Genomic DNA, 20337 nt, shown 5'->3' with positions numbered 1-20337 from the left:
ACGCCTACTTGTGAACTGTTCAGAAATGACGTCCCAGGTCAAGCAGAAGGCGGCAGGCATGCTCAGTGAAATTATGCAGACAGACCAAAGAGTAACGGATTCGACAAAGCATGTCAAAGATTTGACAATCACTTTGTAAAATCGCTTTCCAATATTTTGGACTTTGTTCTCATGCTATTAAGCCCATGTGGCAAGAGTGGCTATGTTAATGTCTCCGACATGTATTAACCTTGGATCACACCTAGCTATCCCACTTGCATACTCTCCAACCTCTTGACCAATGCATTTTCACAGAGATTGATCGAACGCTTGCTCCCGTTCAATTTTACTTGATCAAACTGCACAATATCATAAGTATTCATAAGAGATAAGGAGTCTGACCCGAGAAAGTAGGTCAAAGGGTCGTCATGTCATCATAATGAAATCCTGTCTGAGGAAAATGCTCCTATCTGAGACAAAGAAAAGAAATATTGGACCATTCGTCATAACAAAGCAGTTATATACAAATTCTTCTATAAGAACGTAAACTTGCTTGCAAGCTTTTCCAGCAACAAACAAAGGACATATAATCACGACAAGACCCTTTGGCTAAAGGATAAATTTTTTAGATGTAAGCTGAGATTTATTTATTTCAGCATCACACAAAATTATGGAATCACTTTCTTTTCTGTCGCTTTAACAGTGAATTTCTCAAGGCAATTTGTTTGTCTTTAAATGATCGTTTTGTTTTGTTTTTCCGAACTTTGTGCTTCATCATCATGAAAGCTTTCCCTTTTTTCTTCTGTTTGTTGGTTTTACTGGCTTCTGGATTCTTCTTTGATTTCCGGCTTCCAAATTTTTCTCGGTCCTCTCTACCAGCCTACAAGAAGAACAGAGAAACACTACATATAGACAAATGTGGAACTGAAGTTGGGAAAGCGTCACAGTTTTGACAGCTTTTTACGTTGTGACTATTTAAAGGACTGAATGTAAATGCATGCGGGGAAAATGTTCCAATATCACCATCAAAGAAAATGGTAAAGATGCCATCTGCACACTGTCATACAAACACCTATAATACACTCTGTTTTATGGTGAGATACTGGACTGCCGAAATAGACTAGTATTGCAAAAGACACTGAACAGGACGGAGATGGCCTGCTTATGAAGGCAATTAATAGGCAACTGTTTCAAATCTGAAGAATTTTTAACATCCCTCTCTTGTGTCTGGCGATGTCTGAGATAATTTTCATTAATATATAACAATCAAATAAAAATTTAATTAAATTTCTCATGAAAGTACATTTATATGTAGTAGTTGCTGGATTTACTATATTCACCCTAGTTGGCTCTTACATGTATGTGATAACTGTACACGTAATGTTTGGGTGAGTAGATAGGAATAAAAGTGGACCCTAACAAAAAGATTAACAACTTGAACACAGATGCACAGCAAGGAAAGTTGCTATATCCCCTAAACTAACCTTGTTACTGGCCAATACTAACCAAAACACTGATTAATACTAAACAAAACATTGACCAATGCTAAACAAAACACTGACCAATATTAACTAGAACATTAGCTAATACTAACGCAAACAGTGATTAACATGAAGTCAATATTAACCCAAACAGGGCCAAATGCTAAACCAAATCACTGACCAATATTAAGCAGAACATTGGCCAATACTAAATGTACCAGTGGCCAATACTAACCCAACCAGTGGCCAACACTAACCAGAAAATATGCCATTACTAACCAGAAGAGTGGCAAATACTAACCAGCAGAGTGGTCAATACCAAGCAGACCTGTGGCCAATACCAATGACAACAGTGACAAATACTAACCAGATTTGTTGCCAACACTAAACAGAACAGTGGCCAATACTAAGCAGAACCCAACATCACTATTATATAACGACAATGCTGGTCAATACTAACAAGAGCTGGGGGCCAATACTAATCAGAACTGTGGCCAGTATTAACCAAAACAATGACTAATGCTGACCAAAACAGAGGACAATAATCAGCAGGGCAGAGGTCAAGACTAACAAGAATAGTGGCAATTACTGACCAAAGCTGTAGCCAGTACTAATCAGAACTGTGGCCAGTATTAACCAAAACAGTGGCTAATGCTGACCAAAACAGAGGACAATAATAATCAGGGCAGAGGTCAAGACTAACAAGAACAGTGGCCATTACTAACCAGAACTGTAGCCAGACGAGACTCTTTGTCATGCAGCCTCTTCTTGTGCACGTTCTCTATGGCCTCCAGACGTAGTACATCACCACTGCTGAAAAAGACAAAATTTACAGTCCTGATCACAATGCAGGGCCAACACTATCAAGCTTTGGCCAAAACTTATGCTACTGATCGCGTTTCCAACTACACCAATAATACTTCTTGTCAACATATACATGTATATTTAGGACAGCGGGGTGTAGAATAGGAGAAGTCATGTGCATGCCATCAGCTGTATCTCCCATATACATGTATATTTAGGACAGCTGGGGTGTAGAATAGGAGAAGCCATGTGTATGCCATCAGCTGTATCTCCCATATACATGTATATTTAGGACAGCTGGGTGTAGACTAGGAGAAGTCATGTGCATGCCATCAGCTGTATGCCATCAGCTGTATCTCCCATATACATGTATATTTAGGACAGCTGGGTGTAGACTAGGAGAAGTCATGTGCATGCCATCAGCTGTATCTCCCATATATATGTATATTTTAGGACAACTGGGTGTAGGACTAGAAGAAGCCATGTGTATGCCATCAGCTGTTTCTCCCATATACATGTATATTTAGGACAGCTGGGTGTAGACTAGGAGAAGCCATGTGTATGCGATCAGCTGTATCTCCCATATACATGTATATTTAGGATAGCTGGGTGTAGAATAGGAGAAGCCATGTGTATGCCATCAGCTGTATCTCCCATATACATGTATATTTAGGACAGCTGGGTGTAGACTAGGAGAAGTCATGTGCATGCCATCAGCTGTATCTCCCATATACATGTATATTTAGGACAGCTGGGTGTAGAATAGGAGAAGCCATGTGTATGCCATCAGCTGTATCTCCCATATACATGTATATTTTAGGATAGCTGGGTGTAGACTAGGAGAAGTCATGTGCATGCCATCAGCTGTATCTCCCATATACATGTATATTTAGGACAGCTGGGTGTAGACTAGGAGAAGTCATGTGCATGCCATCAGCTGTATCTCCCATATATATGTATATTTAGGACAACTGGGTGTAGACTAGGAGAAGCCATGTGTATGCCATCAAGCTGTATCTCCCATATACATGTATATTTAGGACAGCTGGGTGTAGAATAGGAGAAGCCATGTGTATGCCATCAGCTGTATCTCCCATATACATGTATATTTAGGATAGCTGGGTGTAGACTTGGAGAAGTCATGTGCATGCCATCAGCTGTATCTCCCATATATATGTATATTTAGGACAGCTGGGTGTAGAATAGGAGAAGTCATGTGCATGCCATCAGCTGTATCTCCCATATACATGTATATTTAGGACAGCTGGGTGTAGAATAGGAGAAGTCATGTGCATGCCATCAGCTGTATCTCCCATATACATGTATATTTAGGATAGCTGGGTGTAGAATAGGAGAAGCCATGTGTATGCCATCAGCTGTATCTCCCATATATATGTATATTTAGGACAGCTGGGTGTAGACTAGGAGAAGTCATGTGCATGCCATCAGCTATATCTCCCATATATATGTATATTTAGGATAGCTGAGTGTAGAATAGGAGAAGCCATGTGCATGCGATCAGCTGTATCTCCCATATACATGTATATTTAGGAGAGCTGAGTGTAGAATAGGAGAAGCCATGTGCATGCCATCAGCTGTATCTCCCATATGTATATTTAGGACAGCTGGGTGTAGAATAGGAGAAGTCATGTGCATGCCATCAGCTGTATCTCCCATATATATGTATATTTAGGACAGTTGAGTGTAGAATAGGAGAAGCCATGTGCATGGCATCAGCTGTATCTCCCATATATATGTATATTTAGGACAACTGGGTGTAGACTAGGAGAAGTCATGTGCATGCCATCAGATGTATCTCCCATATATATGCATATTTAGGACAGTTGAGTATAGAATAGGAGAAGCCATGTGCATGCCATCAGCTGTATCTCCCATACACATGTGTATTTAGGACAGCTGGGTGTAGAATAGGAGAAGCCATGTGTATGCCATCAGCTGTATCTCCCATATATATGTATATTTAGGACAGCTGGGTGTAGACTAGGAGAAGTCATGTGCATGCCATCAGCTGTATCTCCCATATACATGTATATTTAGGACAGCTGGGTGTAGAATAGGAGAAGCCATGTGTATGCCATCATCTCCCATATATATTTATATTTAGGACAGCTGGGTGTAGACTAGGAGAAGTCATGTGCATGCCATCAGCTATATCTCCCATATATATGTATATTTAGGACAGCTGGGTGTAGACTAGGAGAAGTCATGTGCATGCCATCAGCTGTATCTCCCATATATATGTATATTTAGGACAGCTGGGTGTAGACTAGGAGAAGTCATGTGCATGCCATCAGCTGTATCTCCCATATACATGTATATTTAGGACAGCTGGGTGTAGACTAGGAGAAGTCACGTGCATGCCATCAGCTGTATCTCCCATATATATGTATATTTACGACAGCTGGGTGTAGACTAGGAGAAGTCATGTGCATGCCATCAGCTGTATCTCCCATATATATGTATATTTAGGACAGCTGGGTGTAGAATAGGAGAAGCCATGTGTATGCCATCAGCTGTATCTCCCATATACATGTATATTTAGGACAGCTGGGTGTAGACTAGGAGAAGTCATGTGTATACCATCAGCTGTATCTCCCATATACATGTATATTTAGGACAGCTGGGTGTAGACTAGGAGAAGTCATGTGCATGCCATCAGCTGTATCTCCCATATATATGTATATTTAGGACAGCTGGGTGTAGAATAGGAGAAGTCACGTGCATGCCATCAGCTGTATCTCCCATATATATGTATATTTAGGACAGCTGGGTGTAGACTAGGAGAAGTCATGTGCATACCATCAGCTGTATCTCCCATATACATGTATATTTAGGACAGCTGGGTGTAGACTAGGAGAAGTCACGTGCATGCTATCAGCTGTATTTGGATACCATTTGACACTCTGCTAAATTTCATATATCCCAATTCTTCTAATTTTGGGACACCTGATCTGCTCTTTGTGACCAATATACACATTGTTAAGGGAGTATTTAGTTTTTCTTTTTTAATAACATGGTTAATCCATACATATTTATATGTTTAATTTTCCCCCCAAAAGCAGAAAAGAAATGTAATTGTTTGCTTTCAGCACTACTAACATCTGTCCTAAAAATTAGAAGAATTATTTACATACAATGTTCTACTGCAGAAGAGGGGATAATGGAGCAATCTAACAAATTAACAAATGTCTAACAAATTTACCTTTCAGGTCCATCACTGATTTCAATGTGTTTGCGCTTTTTGCCTTTGGCTCCTGGTTCCACGTCTTTGAGGGCCTGTTTCAAAGTGATTTGTTTGAACTCCTCCTGGGTGAGGATTCTGCCAGCGCTGATCTCCTGAGCGCGCTTTCTCCTCTCCTCAGGGTCTAACTTTTCCTCCTCTGCAGCCTGGGGTCACATGCAAATGCCAATGTCAGATTTCATGCAGATTTATTGTTTTATTTATTCATGTGATTGTTGCTTAATACTCAAGAATGTTTTGTTTAATATTCAAGCATTGTTCTCCTATACGGTTATGGTCAGTTTTATGTTTATTTGATAATAATTTAGTGACATGCTCAATAATTTTCCACTTATACAATGGTTGAGTTCATGGGCTGACCTCTGGCGTGTTATTCATCTACTTTCCAACACGCCACAAACAGATTGTCTGCCTAACATACTGGCGGAAGATAAGTGATCTTCAATGATCGTAGATTGCTACACCAGTGTATTAAACGGTTTACTGTCTCTAAAGTGTCACGAACAGTGAGAGAGATGGCATCTAGTTTGAGAATCATTGCAAAATCACTGTTGATGTCTGAACATTAATGCAAAATGCATTTTGTATTATTGGTAGTCCTTCAAAATGATCCTGCTTTAAAAATGTTCCTCAATATCCTCAGCTATTCAGGATCCAGAAGATCTCCTCACCTGTGCCTCATCCTCATCTGATGAGTGAGGTACATCTATCCACTCCCCATCACTGTCATCCTCATCTTCACTACAGGACTCCCAGCCATCTGCTGGGGCAAAAATAACATCTACTTCATTATTCGCATATGTGCTCTAATTTATGTAACATATTCAAGAATCATATTCAAGAATATTTCACTTATTACATGACAGTCAGAATTATGGTGTGAGGAAACTGGGCTGAGCTAAGAGGAAACTCACTAACATCCGCAAGTCCAATCTGATGTATGAGTGAAGGAAACTCAAGTCCTTGCCAACATACCTCAAGACGAATTAGCATAATTAGCACAATTACATGAAATAGTGCATTTTCTATTTTCGTTTGATTACCCTAATTCCTCAACAAATTCAACCAGCTAAGTGTAACATTCGATGCAGTTTGAAAACATAACCCATCGATGCTGAAGTTTAAAATGTATTGCCCATACAGGGGCACATATAAACTTCATGGAAATGATGAAGTAATACCCTAAATGTGTGTAAATGTATCATATTTTTAGTTGACAGAATCTAGCTGATTTTCTCTGTGCGTTTGGGGAAATACATGTAAAAAATCCCGATCAGTGTTCTTGTATTTTTAGCTGTAAAAATGAGCTCTATAAGTCACTCTGTCTGTCTGTTGGTCTGTCAGTCAATGGGATGATATTCTACTGGAAAATGGTAAGGTTCAGCACCAAAACTAATATTTTATAACAGTGCTTTGTCTCTAAAAATGACTCTTTGTGTGCAAAATTTTTAGGTCTTTTAAGGTATGTCCCGGACAGATAACATTTCTCTAATATGTTTGAATATGTAGTGTGTCTGTGGTCGAATTTGCTGAGGATTTAGGACAGTTGAATTTGAACATGGCTGAACAGTATATGGCCCCCTGTGGATTCACTCGCAGGCAGTCTCACCATTGTCCAGGTGTTCCTGTGTGGGTGCCTCCTCAGGTAAGGTATCTGCCCCAGGCAGGTAGTCCTTAGCTCCAACAGCCCCGTACCCCAGGGCTTCGTTCTCAGCCATGGCCTCTGTGGGTTTACCCTGCAAAAAAAAAAAAAAAGAACATTAACAAATACCAGAATTTCATGTTATATTATGGTTTCCACAAAGTCAAAATATGTAAATTTACATGGAACAAGAGCAAATTTGCCACAACTGCTACATAAAAACATAAAAATAATATATATATAAAAATGAATGTCATCTTACAATTAGTTAAAAGATAGGATATTAAAAATTTGATGGACCGACTGACCTGATAACTGACTGACAAAGCTATAGAACTGTTTGTCGCAATGGAGGTAGTCTTCAGCAATTTTTACAACACAACTGTCATACCTCTGACTCAAGCTTAAGCGACAAGTTTAGAGATTATAGATTAGAGCTGACATACCCTGTCTCTCTTGTGAAGCAGGCTAGAGTTTGCTGTTCTGTACAAATGGATCAAAGCCCGTGCTGCCATCATGACAGCTGAAAAAAATATCACATATATCATCCAGTGAGTGAGTGTTTGGGGTTTAACATCGTACTTAACAATTTTTCAGTCATACGACAACGAAGGAATCCTTAGATTGCATGTAATGTGCGTCCCTGTTGCAGGGTGCTCTTTTATCTAGTGCTACTTCATTGAGATGCCTTATCGAAGGCAAGAAAGATGCCCTGCACAAGCCATTATACTGATACGGGTCAACCAGTCGGTGCACTATCCCCTTTATGCTGAACGCCAAGTGAGGCCTTCCTCTTTTAAGGTCTTAGGTGTGAATTGACCCAGGATTGAGCCTGGATCTACTGTTCCCGAAGCGGATGCTCTACCAACTGTGCTATCGGGGCCGGTAAACAGCTATACATGCTGAAAAATCATGACACTTTCAAGACTCTCTCCAAAATGTTCAAAATTTCAAAAACATGTTCATGACTGACCTTGGCTGCTATCTGAGATGGGCTAAACTAAATTCCACATACGGACATTGTACATTGTTGAGCACGCAAATGTGAAAAAACGTTTGCTGCTTAACACAGGTTATCTTATCTCCACTCTCAGGGTATCAGTGTTGATTCTGTGTCCCCTTTATAAATAAAAGTCTGTCCAACTATGAACCATACAGCAACAGTTTGTGGTCAAAACACATTGCAGCCCAGCACTTCATGCTCAGTTTGACAAGAACTCATGTAGATTTGAACCATAAACTAGGTACACTATTATAAATGTAATATTACCTTTGTTTATGTGAATCATACAGCTAAATGCACTTAGTCTGTTAAAGAGTTACATTATACCATTGTATAGGCGAGTCATATTGTGAAATACATTATTAAAAAAGTTACATTATACCATTGTATAGGTGAGTCATTGTGAAATACACTATTAAAAGAGTTAAATTATACCACTGTATTAAGTGAGTCATATTGTGAAATACACTATTAAAAAAGTTACATTATACCATTGTATAGGTGAATCATACAGCGAAGTACAATATTAAAAGTTACATTATACCACTGCATAGGCGAGTCATATTGTGAAATACACTATTAAAAAAGTTACATTATACCATGGTATAAGTGAATCATGTTGTGAAATACACTATTAAAAGTTACATTATACCATTGTATAGGTGAGTCATATTGTGAAATACACTATTAAAAGTTACATTATACCATTGTACAGGTGAGTCATATTGTGAAATACACTATTAAAAAAGTTACATTATACCATTGTATAGGTGAGTCATTGTGAAATACACTATTAAAAGAGTTACATTATACCACTGTATAGGCGAGTCATATTGTGAAATACACTATTAAAAAAGTTACATTATACCATTGAATAGGTGAATCATACAGCGAAGTACAATATTAAAAGTTACATTATACCACTTTTTAGGTGAATCATATAGTGAAACAAACTATTAAAAGAATTACATTACCTTTGTCTTTGTGTGATTTGTACTGAGCCAAGTCTCTCAGCAGATCTTCTGTCATGGAGAGAGGGCAGCGTGCACAGATCTCACGAACAGCGTTCAAGCTGGAGATAGTAAAACACAAGTAGCAATCTATAATAAGAGAATGCTGGAGTGAGAGTAATGGGCACAGGTCTCATGAAAAGCATTCAAGCTGGAGATAGTAAAACACATGTAGCAATGTACAATAAGAGAATGCTGGAGAGAGGGCAGCGTGCACAGATCTCACGAACAGTGTTCAAGCTGGAAATAGTAAAACACATGTAGCAATGTACAATAAGAGAATGCTGGAGTGAGAGTAATGCGCACAGGTCTCATGAAAAGCATTCAAGCTGGAGACAGTAAAACACAAGTAGCAATGTACAATAAGAGAATGCTGGAGTGAGAGTAATGGGCACAGGTCTCATGAAAAGCATTCAAGCTGGAAATAGTACAACACATGTAGCAATGTACAATAAGAGAATGCTGGAGTGAGAGTAATGGGCACAGGTCTCATGAAAAGCATTCAAGCTGGAGATAGTAAAACACAAGTAGCAATGTACAATAAGAGAATGCTGGAGGGAGAGAAGTGGGCACAGATCTCATGAACAGTGTTCAAGCTGGGAATAGTAAAACACATGTAGCAATGTACAATAAGAGAATGCTAGAGCGAGAGTAGTGGGCACAGATCTCACGAACAGCGTTCAAGCTGAAGATAGTAAAACACATGTAGCTATGTACAATAAGATAATGCTGGAGCAAGAGTAGTGGGCACAGATCTCACGAACAGCGTTCAAGTTGGAGACAGTAAAACACAAGTAGCAATGTACAATAAGAGAATGCTGGAGCGAGAGTAGTGGGCACAGATCTCACAAACAGCGTTCAAGGTGGAGACAGTAAAACACATGTAGCACTGTACAATAAGTAAATGCTGGATAGAAAGCAACGGGCACAAATCTCATGAACAGCATTCAAACTGAAGTTAACAAAACAAATCGCAAAGCACAATAAGAAAATGCTGGGGAGACAGTAGTGAACATAGATCTCGTGAACAGCATTCAAGCTGAAGCCAACAGAAAACAAGAGAGAGTAGCAGGCACAGATCTCTTGAAGAGCTTTCAAACTTAACTTAATAGAACACACGAAGCAATGTATAATAACAGAATGCTTGGAGAGAGAGGGCAGCGCACACAGATCTCACGAACAGCGTTCAAGCTAAATTTAACAAAATACAAGCAGCAATAGTAGCAAGAAGAGTACACGTGCTAATGACTGAGAGACATGCATGTTAACTACATGCATTTGTCCCTTTCATGTACAATACTGTGACAAAAATTACAATCTTCAAATCATTATTAAAAATTATTATATTAAATTTGTGATTAATGACAGGCAACATATCTTTTGCGTGGAATGGCTGTGTTTTAAATCAACATGAAGTGCAGAAATGTCAAAACTGACCCTGAAGAGGCCACTGGTCAAACATCAAAATGCCAACTTACCCTACTGCCATGACTTCCCCAGAATTTCTTTCAGTAATGAAGTTATTCGCTATGGTCATCAATACAGATTCTATTATCTGAAAGGACAGACATGACAATTTATTTGAGCAATGTCAAAGGCTACTTTTTTTCATTCAAGACTGTCATTACCTTAAGTACGTGTTATCTGAAGCTAAATGAAAAACAGAATTGGTGATTGCCCATAATAAGAGGGTAGCAGGGTGGAACAGTGATATACTGTATTTTACCGAAAGTTTATCTTTTCTAACTTGACATTTTCCTTGATTCTGATTGATTCATCCACCTTACAGGAACACTTAAAGAGTTTTTTGTGAAGCTTAATTAATTTTCCATACGAAAAGCTTAAGTGTCATCATCAAATGTATAATTTAAACGCATTTTTGTGAGTTTTAAAAAACTAAACTTCAGGTGAAATGCACCACTTATGAAAATATTCATAAAATAACAGGACTTGAGAATAAAGGAAAGAGAATATGCATGTACACTGAATATGGTAAATGATATAAGAATTCAAATGCTATCCAAGAGGCATATAAATGTCATAAAATATTACTTTTGGTACAGAAACTTACATTTATGGAGTAGGATGCCATCCTACCATTCAAACAAGTCTCAAAACATTCCAAGATCATCAAAACTCTTACAAGCAGGTAAAATGAGGAACTTGAAAGAGGTGGACAAAATTTTATTTCAGTTATCATACTTTTGGTTGCATTAAATAGCTTTACATACACACAAAAACTGTATTTGACTGATAATAGTGGAGGAATTTTAAAGAAATTCTTGACAACTTTTCTAAAAACTTGCTCCATGTAGACGGCAACTCATTTGTGAAAAACAGGTTGACTACAGAAAATCATGGGTTTATACCCACTTGGTTCACACAAGAGCATAATAAGTACTGGAATAATAGGTCTGCTATAGAATGTGGATATGATGATCTAAAATAATGTGACAGAAGATACCTCTGGTGGCACCAACTCATGACTGGCCTGGGCAGTGTACAACAACAACCTGGTCACATCTGGGAGGGGAAAAAATGAATAAGTTTTGTAACTTTCAGTTTAATTTACTTCATACGTGTTTTATGATTTCCACGAGATTATTTCACTTATTTATGGCCAACATCATGTTGGGAGGAAACCGGGCAAAGTCTGAGGAAATTCCTATAAGTTCCACTGGTTGCTGACAGGCCTCCCCAATTACCAGTAGACATGAAGCCAGGATGGCAATCAAAGAATAAATCAATGATTTGCTAATTATCTCTTCATGCCACATCAGCAATATTACAGCTATACTTTGGTGAAAACATGTCAGAGCCAGTAAACAGTATGGTTTCTTAAGTGAGAATTACATCTAAAACCAAACCATAAGAAACAAGACATTTTAAAAACTTTTCGGCCTGGAATCTTTCATTAACATTTTCTAAGGGAAAACAAGTAGTGTCAAGCTACATGACAATCTGTAAGATGGTACACTTAAACTTCATGAATATTTTACTGTGAATATTCAGCAATTACCTCTTTGATGTGGCTGTAAGAATCTTTGCAGGAAAGGGTAGAAATTCAACAGGAACAACTGCGAATAAGAAAAACATACAAATCATCTGTTTACATCTTAAAACAAGTGTTATAATGCCATTATTTAAATTCATGCCATTTCCAAAAAAAAAAAAAATTCAGGGAAGACAATGTTGATATACCTTCTTCTTGAAGAAATACATGTAGTGATTTTTTTAAAATCAGTAAAATAAAATAAAATTCACCTTCTGTACCTTCACTTACTTCTTAAAACTTACATGAATAGAATTAATTTTATTTTAAATTTTTAGACTGGGACCTTATTTACATGTTCATATTGGGGAGTTAATGATGTCATCAACACTTTTTTTGCATTATAGTGAAAAAAAAGCGGTGATTGATAGAGAAAAGACAAATAAAAACTGCCAAACCCCCTTTATATTAATTAATTCTTTTCCAGATTCTGTGCGAAATTCAGGCCTCAGTTACAGCGTGGGCTTCCTGTATTTTACACAGCAAAAAACATCTCTGAAAACTCTAGATAAAACACATAACTGTGTGTCATTTACCTGATGAATTCCAATTAACCTGGAAATAAGGTTAATCATCATGACCTTCACCTCAAACCTCTCATTGCTGGATTCTAGCTGGCGAAACAACTTCTCAGAAAAATCTGCATAAAAACATATTTGACATTGTTAACATTTCATCTTCGTGACAGAAACATAATTGCACTTGCTACAGCTAATAAATGTTTCAGATGAAAAGATAAGGGTCCCTAAACCCTCTGTGCAAAAGAAGGCATACTAATTTATTTATTTGCTTTCAGTTTCACGCCCTAATGAAGAATGTTATATGACCTCAGCCTGCATTATGGTGGGACGAAGAGAAGACTGAGCCAGGGTCAAACCCACGACAATCTGCAGATTGCTTGAAGACTTTCCCACATACAACCAGAGAGGAAGCCAGCATGAGCTGGACTTGATCTCATCGCGATCACATTCATGAGAGGCTCATGGGAGGAGAAATACTGGTACAAAAGATTATAGAAAGTCATTTGTACAGTGTTACTGTACATGTAGCAGCATTTCCATTACTTTAAATTTTCAACCTTGTTGACCTCTGAAGGACTTTTTTTTCTGGAATTTATGCATACAATTATTATGAAAATGATGCTAAATATGATTTGTTTGTGTCACCCAAGATGCAAGCTTCATATAACTGTGCAAATTATTTCTCTACACACCAGAGCTTTTCAGAAGGTTTGTGGGTTTCCCTGCGCTCTGCCTGGTTTCCTCCCACCAAATGCTGGCCGTCGTCGTATAAGTGAAACATTCTTGAGTACGGCATAAAACAATAATGAAATAAAATAAAATAAATCTCACAGTGTTTCAAAATATTAGCCCCAGAGGCAGCTGAAAATGATGAAGAATTGGGGCACATGCACTTTGCCATTTGGGATTTTATCAATCAATATATCGATTCTAGTGCTGCTCTATTGTTTTAAATCTACTGACAATTACCTTGTGGATCATGTATCAAGTGTAAGGCGGAGAAATTAAACGTAACTGGCTTCTTCTTTTTCTTGTGTTTCTGAAAAGAAAAGTCAGGTGCTTATGTAAGGCATGTGTCAGGGAGGCATGTGTCTAATCATCCTTCTGCAACTTGCAATGCTGAATTCTCATATTTTGCCTGTCAAGCGAACTTTACCAAATGGGTCTGGTAGTTAACTACAAGCAAGTTATTAAGTGTATTATCTGTCACACAACATACATGTACACCTAGCTGCATTTTCCAAGAGAATAATCTATTAACAATAAGATTTGGTATCTCTTATAACGAAGAAAAATATGCTGAGTAAGCTACCTTCAAACTCTGGAGAGCTCTATTTAATTTATTCTTCCTTTTTCTTGACTTCTTTCCAACTCTGTGGGCCAAGAAGAGCTGTTTTTCTGTTTTCTGCTCTCCCTGCAAATTAAAGCATTAAATATGATTATCAAATTATGCTGTCTTCAAGATGTTTTCAATAACCCCAATCTGGTGTGTGAATGGAGACACTGGAGTGTCTGCAGCAAACCACTGCCCTTCCCAAGATGTAGGACAAACATCCTGACTTGAATCTGCAGGCCAAACCACCGAGAGCTGGATTTGAGCCTGTGACCCTACTGGTCAGGAGTTGCTTGGCTGTGGCAAGAAGAATGCTTTACCTAGGGAGGGGTGCAACAGAATGCTGCTACTGAAGTAAATGTAAAATCTAAACTGTTTCACTAATACAAGTATGTAAGCTGAAATTAATTATTACAATCCTATAGCTCAGAGTTAACAAAATCAATTCCAGTATCTAATATAACTATAACACAATACAATTTTATAAAAATAGGTTAAGAAAGAAAAGATCAGAAGCTTTTCAAAAGGTTGAGTTATATTCAAGTGAGGTGGGCTCTAATCATCTCACAGTTAACAATCAGAGATCCCTGTAATACACAGATTACACATCGCCTGGGGTTCATGATCCAATAAAACACATTAATATATATAATTAAACATGTATCATACATGTAGGTTTTTGTGCATATTTTTTTAAGCCAAGACACATGTATGTATACATGTATACATATTTTTTTTATTATAAACTTGGATTTTGCTTTACACTGCACTCAGGAATATAGCATGGACAAGACAGTCAGGTTTGGAAATGACTGAAACTAGGAGCTACACTCAAACATGTTACAACTCTCCTGTTAGCATGGTTACACTCATACCTCTGACTCACTGTCACTCTCAGGGTCCATTTCGTCTGAGCCAAGGAAAAACTTCAGAGCTGCTACAAGAATCTGAAATTAGAGACAAGTCACAGTTTACATAATACTGGCAAAACCAAAAATCTACATAATAGATGTTACATTAAAATACTTGTGCAGCTTCGTTAAGGATTTGGAAGTCATGAAAAGTAGTTTGAATTATTCGATTGATGTTTAATACCATATTTCTAATTTCAATGCATACAAATGGACATATACATGCACTTTAAAATAATTAACTACTTGATCTACGCATTCTATATAAACTTTCAGTATAATGCTCAGAAAGCACAGATAAAAAAACATTATGTATTTGCAAGGAACAACTGGCTGTCACGATAGGTTGTTGCATTTCATGAGAGCCAAATATGATCAATTTGATGTGAGCACTGTCTTGTGCATGTATTTCTTTATTAACAATAATTATTGATTTATTAATGAATTTTTAAGACAGGGGTCAGATTTACACGTGGAGGAACGGCACTGCCTAGAGTAAGCCAGTGCCCTTTCAGTCCTGTAGCGAATGTTATCACTGAATATTATGAAGAAACAGTAATTAATTTTTATGTCAAAACATTCAGCATCAACCAGGCTAAAGGTTTTAACCGGCATGGCCCATGGCATACATTCACTAGCTCACTTGTAGCACACCTTTTGCCGGCTACAACCATTCCATTACCACTGACCTAGAATTCACCACCTGAAGATGAAGGGCATTCTGTGAACATGATGACCAGCCACATTATTTAAGTGTTCCACAATTATTACCCAGGTACGCTAGTACTTAAAAGACAACAAATTTGGACAACAATCAAAGTTCTGTACATCTATATATTAACTGGATCAGTCACCTTGGTTATTTTGGAGAAGCAAGCTGTAGTGATGACATTCACAGTTTTGCTGTCATTCCACACATTCCTGCGGTACAATTCCACCATGACGTCCTGAAACATGGGAATAGAAAGCACTTTCCTTTCGGAGGTACATGACAAACCACTGAGGTCGAACTACTACGAGTGCTCGTGGCTAGAGAATATCCAACAGAAGTCACTGATGGGCTAGAGAGAAAACTCAAGATATACACGTACAGTTGGCAATTTGTGAAAATAGAAGACTTTACTTACTACAATTGCAAGTCGTACCTTACATAGTGCCAAAGATATCTACATGTAAATGACTACAGTTTTGTCTTATTTAACACAACTAATGTATAATTAATAATAAGTCTTTTATTTCAATCTGAAGTTGATGTACAACGAAACAATTTGTAATAGGAGTAGAAAACAAAAAAAAATACATGTTGAGTTTTAATCTGATACATGTACCAGGTTTATAAGAGAATATATGGTGGCAAGCCATAGATTTAACAGATGAGGCCTGTAGCTCTAAATCGCTGGACTTCATCATTTATACTCAACAAAAATATACACTCACCAGGCCATTTTATATTGTTTTCTCTCGGTATTAAATAACATGTTAACTCAACAATCAGGGTAAGTATTTATGCATTATCAATTATGGTTTCAATTTCCACCAGATTTTCACATTTTAGGGCAATAATCAGGAGCTATTGCAGAGTGAAAACAGAGTGCTTGGTAATCACAGTTCTTGCTCTTTGTGAGGCCAACAGTGGACACACTTGGTACAAAGTGCTGTGATCTGTGATTTTTGCCAATAGCACTTTACACCATGATATACATACTGACATTTATGAGTTCTTTTAAATGGCAAATGACAAAAGATCTTAGAGGCACACATTGTGCAAAGTTCCTACGGAAAGTAAAATAAGAAACACGAGTATAAAAGCATTGACTGTTTTTACCAATGACATTTTCGCAGCCACAGCATTGTTGTCTCTGAGCATTGTGTACATGAAATTCTGTAACGCCTGAAAGAAATAACAAAAAGACAACTCTTTGTAACATTGTACTTACACTGATCAAAAGCCATCAACAACCACAAACATCTCGTTGTAACTTTCCGCCTGATATTATTCTCTGCAATATTTTACTGCTCAAGGTGCACAAAATGAGTGAAATGTTTCCAGTTCTTTGAAAACTTTACAGTAAATCTTCAATGTTTTTGACCTCCGAAGCACTTTTCACTGGAAATTATGCATACAATTATTATGAATACATGTGTATTATGCTAAAAAATGCTTTGCTAGTGTCGTGAAAGATGCAAGCGTCATAAAACCGTGCACATTATTTCTCTACACCTCAAAGTTCCCTCAGTTTGTTTCAAAATATTGCTTGTAGAAGTAGTTGAAAAATTAGGGTATGTTTATTCACACAAAGAAAAATGCCACCATTAACCATGTATTTTAAGTGACATTATGTCACCTAAAGAAATCAATCAGAGTATCTGATCTGCTACATTTCAGTTTGTACGGATTAATCTTAATCCAAACACAGCATCATGAGTGTGACTATATGTATTAACTGATCTACACTTACTGTGTTAAGCTTGGCATTTTTGTGTTTGGCATTCACATTTTTGATGTCGTTGACAATGTAGCTGTACAGTGTCTTCCTCAGAAGTTTGTCTTGGCAGCGAAACAGGCCAAAGAAAAGCTCAAGGACTGTAGTGGCTGCAATCAAGCCTTTGTTTCTCAACAATATCAGGCCACGGCAGAAAGTCTACAACACATGAACTAATGACAGCAAACACATATTGGATAAAACATTAGAGAGGAAAAAAAAAACAAAGAAAACATTTTGGCAAGGTCGCACCAGATGTAGAAACTTGGAAGCTGGTTTATTTTCTCATTTGATTTACTGCTGTCTGTAATGTATTCCAAGTATTTATGTTTGATGTATTTTGTCAATTCTGCTATAGTATAGTCAGAGCCATATCTAGAAAAAAACTGAAGGTTCCCACCACAAAATTCTGAGACGACAGGGTGACCATTCTTTGCGAAATTTTATAAAGTCCAACTCAAAATGATGCTTCAGGGAGCCTTTAGGTCCGTGAATGAAAGAAATTTGTATGAAAACTTCTTATTGGTAAACCATCATATTCATGTTTAATTTACTTATTAGTCTAACACAGTTTGATTAGTTTGGGAGCCCATGTTTTCCGGAACTAGAATGGCTCTAGGCATGGCTTTTGATCGTACTATACTCACCATCCTCATGTCTGTGTCCAAAATGGTGGCATGTTTGTGCAGAAGATCTCTTAGTTGTTGTGGAAACTGGGCAAGTTCTTCTGGGTAACAATGAGAAACCTGCCCAAGCATATTTTTCATGTATTTATTTGATTGGTAGTGAAATCCTTCAAGCATTACACTAGAATGAGCAGATAGATAACAAAATCAAAATAAATAATAATCAACCTAAGTCTGTGCAACTACCATCAATACAAATTCAGTGCAGGACTTCATTTTCGTCATTTTGTCATTTTTTACAAGAAATCTAATACTACAAAAAAGGTACTCCAAGTTAAGGTTAAAATGCGAATAAAAGGTAATAGACTTCATGTTTATAACATGTATATGTGATGTCACAACTACATTTGCTTACCTGAGCCAGAAAGATGACCAGTTCATCCAGTGTCTTCACATACTTAGATGGTTTCAGCTGGAAAACTTCAAGGTTTGATTGAAAGTGTCTCAACTGCTGAAGGAACTGCGAAAAAAATCATTGAATATTTGCTTTTTATTTTGACATTTCTCTGTGTTTCATATATAGGGCACAGACATATTTCAAACTTTGATAAGCCAAGGCTCCTTAAAATTCTGAATTTCAACAGCCGATTTTGCCTTAAGCACTACACTTGAGTTTCTGACAAATGCAAATTGTTGCGGTTAATTTATCATTTTGTTAGGTGGGGGGGGGGGGGATGTTTTACCTAATACACAAGAATATTTTACATAATACACAAGAATATTTATTTTCACTTTCACAATGGCAGTCATGTTTGAAGTAAGCCAAACAAATAAGGCTGTGATTCGAAACAGCTAGGTCTCTCATCATGGTTATCGACAAAAAATCGTCCAATTTCTAAACCTGTCATTAGAGATGCAAAACATCTGCTTGTCAGTGGAGATTTTTCTGGATAATTGTAACTGTTTGCACTCTCCGGAGAAGGAATTCCTACTATGCTGTATCTTATTTTCTTTTTACTTTCAACTAGAAATTTGACGCAATTTTTCCAACTAAAGCAGAGGCAATGGCATCAGAATAGCTTCCTTATAATTCATGGCAGAACAAAGCACAAAAACCTCAATATTTATTTACATCTGTATGTATGGTGGCTTGTATAATGGCTGATATCCATTGCACGCACATGTGAAATGCAGGTGTACAAATGATATATACGTATATCGAGGACTTCTGTGCCATGTGCCGTTACCAAGTTGAATATATGTGTCTGCACGTAAGATGACAGGTAGGACCACAGTTGAAACCTGTTGGACACCTGTTCGCCTAACAACTGTAATATTCTGGCAGTTGTCAAGACTTTTTTGGCCCTAGTGTTAGTCAATGAGCTCCTTCCCAGATGTTCAGTGTGAAAAGCTGCTTCTTGAATAAATTGACGTCACTTTACCAAGTGACGATACCCTCAAGTTTAAAATCCTGAAGATTTTGTTCTTCAATTAATGGCACCGCGAAACAGTTGAGCAAGCCCTAAAAATTTAAATGATAGGTCTGGCGCCGTCTACTATGCAAATTGAAAACGTTTTTGTAATTACGATTTAGTATATTTATATATATACTAATGTATACATTTCACAAAGTTCTAACACAAGACATACATGTCTGTAAATGCCTACAGTATACGTCCGAAGGAAAAGAGCATCTATGACCATGACCAGTCTGTGCTAATTCCTCAACTTTATGTGCTTGTGCTCACTGAAATATGTCACATTTTTACCAGCATTATTCGAGGTCCGGATATCGATTGGAAACTATGACAAACTTGGATGCCTTTCACAATAACATCTGCCGTACCTCATCCCTATAAGAGTCCGGGTCCCTCTTAATCAAATTCTGAAGCTGCGGAAGATTACTTGGCAGCTTGTTTCGACTTCTGTCTGCCATCTCGGAATTTGACAAATCCCTGTTTTCGCTAAATCGTGCCACACGTGTTTTCTAATGAACCGCTTGAACCTTCAAATATTCCAATTGACACTACGTTGACCTAGTTTCTTTTGAAGCTGATTTTTCTTCACACTTGACCTGGTATTTAGTTCAAAATTCCCATCTGGGCATGGAATAATGTGGCTGCTCTTGGGTAGGTTTGTTGAAACGTAACAAGTGACCTAGAGTACTTTAGATTCACAATGCAAGCGACTACCGTTGCGCACACAGTACAAATATGGTTCTTTGAATGTT

The 20337-nt window shown here is 37.6% G+C and overlaps 1 protein-coding gene across 5 annotated transcripts; it reads right to left on the bottom strand.

The window, feature by feature from the left end:
• Window positions 1-655: 655 nt before the first annotated feature.
• On the bottom strand, window positions 656-20088 carry LOC135472710 (protein SDA1 homolog). Of its 5 annotated transcripts, none has more exons than XM_064752345.1 (20): window positions 19954-20088; window positions 18523-18627; window positions 18129-18227; window positions 17458-17640; window positions 16824-16889; window positions 15853-15945; window positions 14963-15034; window positions 14067-14168; window positions 13724-13793; window positions 12770-12873; window positions 12201-12258; window positions 11646-11704; window positions 10660-10736; window positions 9146-9243; window positions 7615-7691; window positions 7136-7262; window positions 6198-6307; window positions 5488-5672; window positions 2186-2273; window positions 656-859 (listed from the first exon to the last, which is right to left on the bottom strand). In XM_064752345.1, exons 1-20 carry the CDS (start codon window positions 20041-20043, stop codon window positions 656-658), a joined length of 2067 nt encoding a protein of 688 aa, XP_064608415.1. In that variant the 5' UTR covers window positions 20044-20088. The 5 variants fall into 5 exon arrangements, with proteins under 5 accessions (XP_064608415.1, XP_064608416.1, XP_064608417.1 ...); XM_064752346.1 differs by having other exon boundaries at window positions 2186-2270; XM_064752347.1 differs by having other exon boundaries at window positions 6198-6289.
• Window positions 20089-20337: the final 249 nt, after the last annotated feature.

Source organism: Liolophura sinensis, chromosome 8, assembly GCF_032854445.1.
Source record: "Liolophura sinensis isolate JHLJ2023 chromosome 8, CUHK_Ljap_v2, whole genome shotgun sequence".
NCBI lineage: Eukaryota > Metazoa > Mollusca > Polyplacophora > Chitonida > Chitonidae > Liolophura > Liolophura sinensis.
Note: the sequence above shows the minus strand (reverse complement) of the source record. Positions and strands in the feature narration are given on the sequence as shown.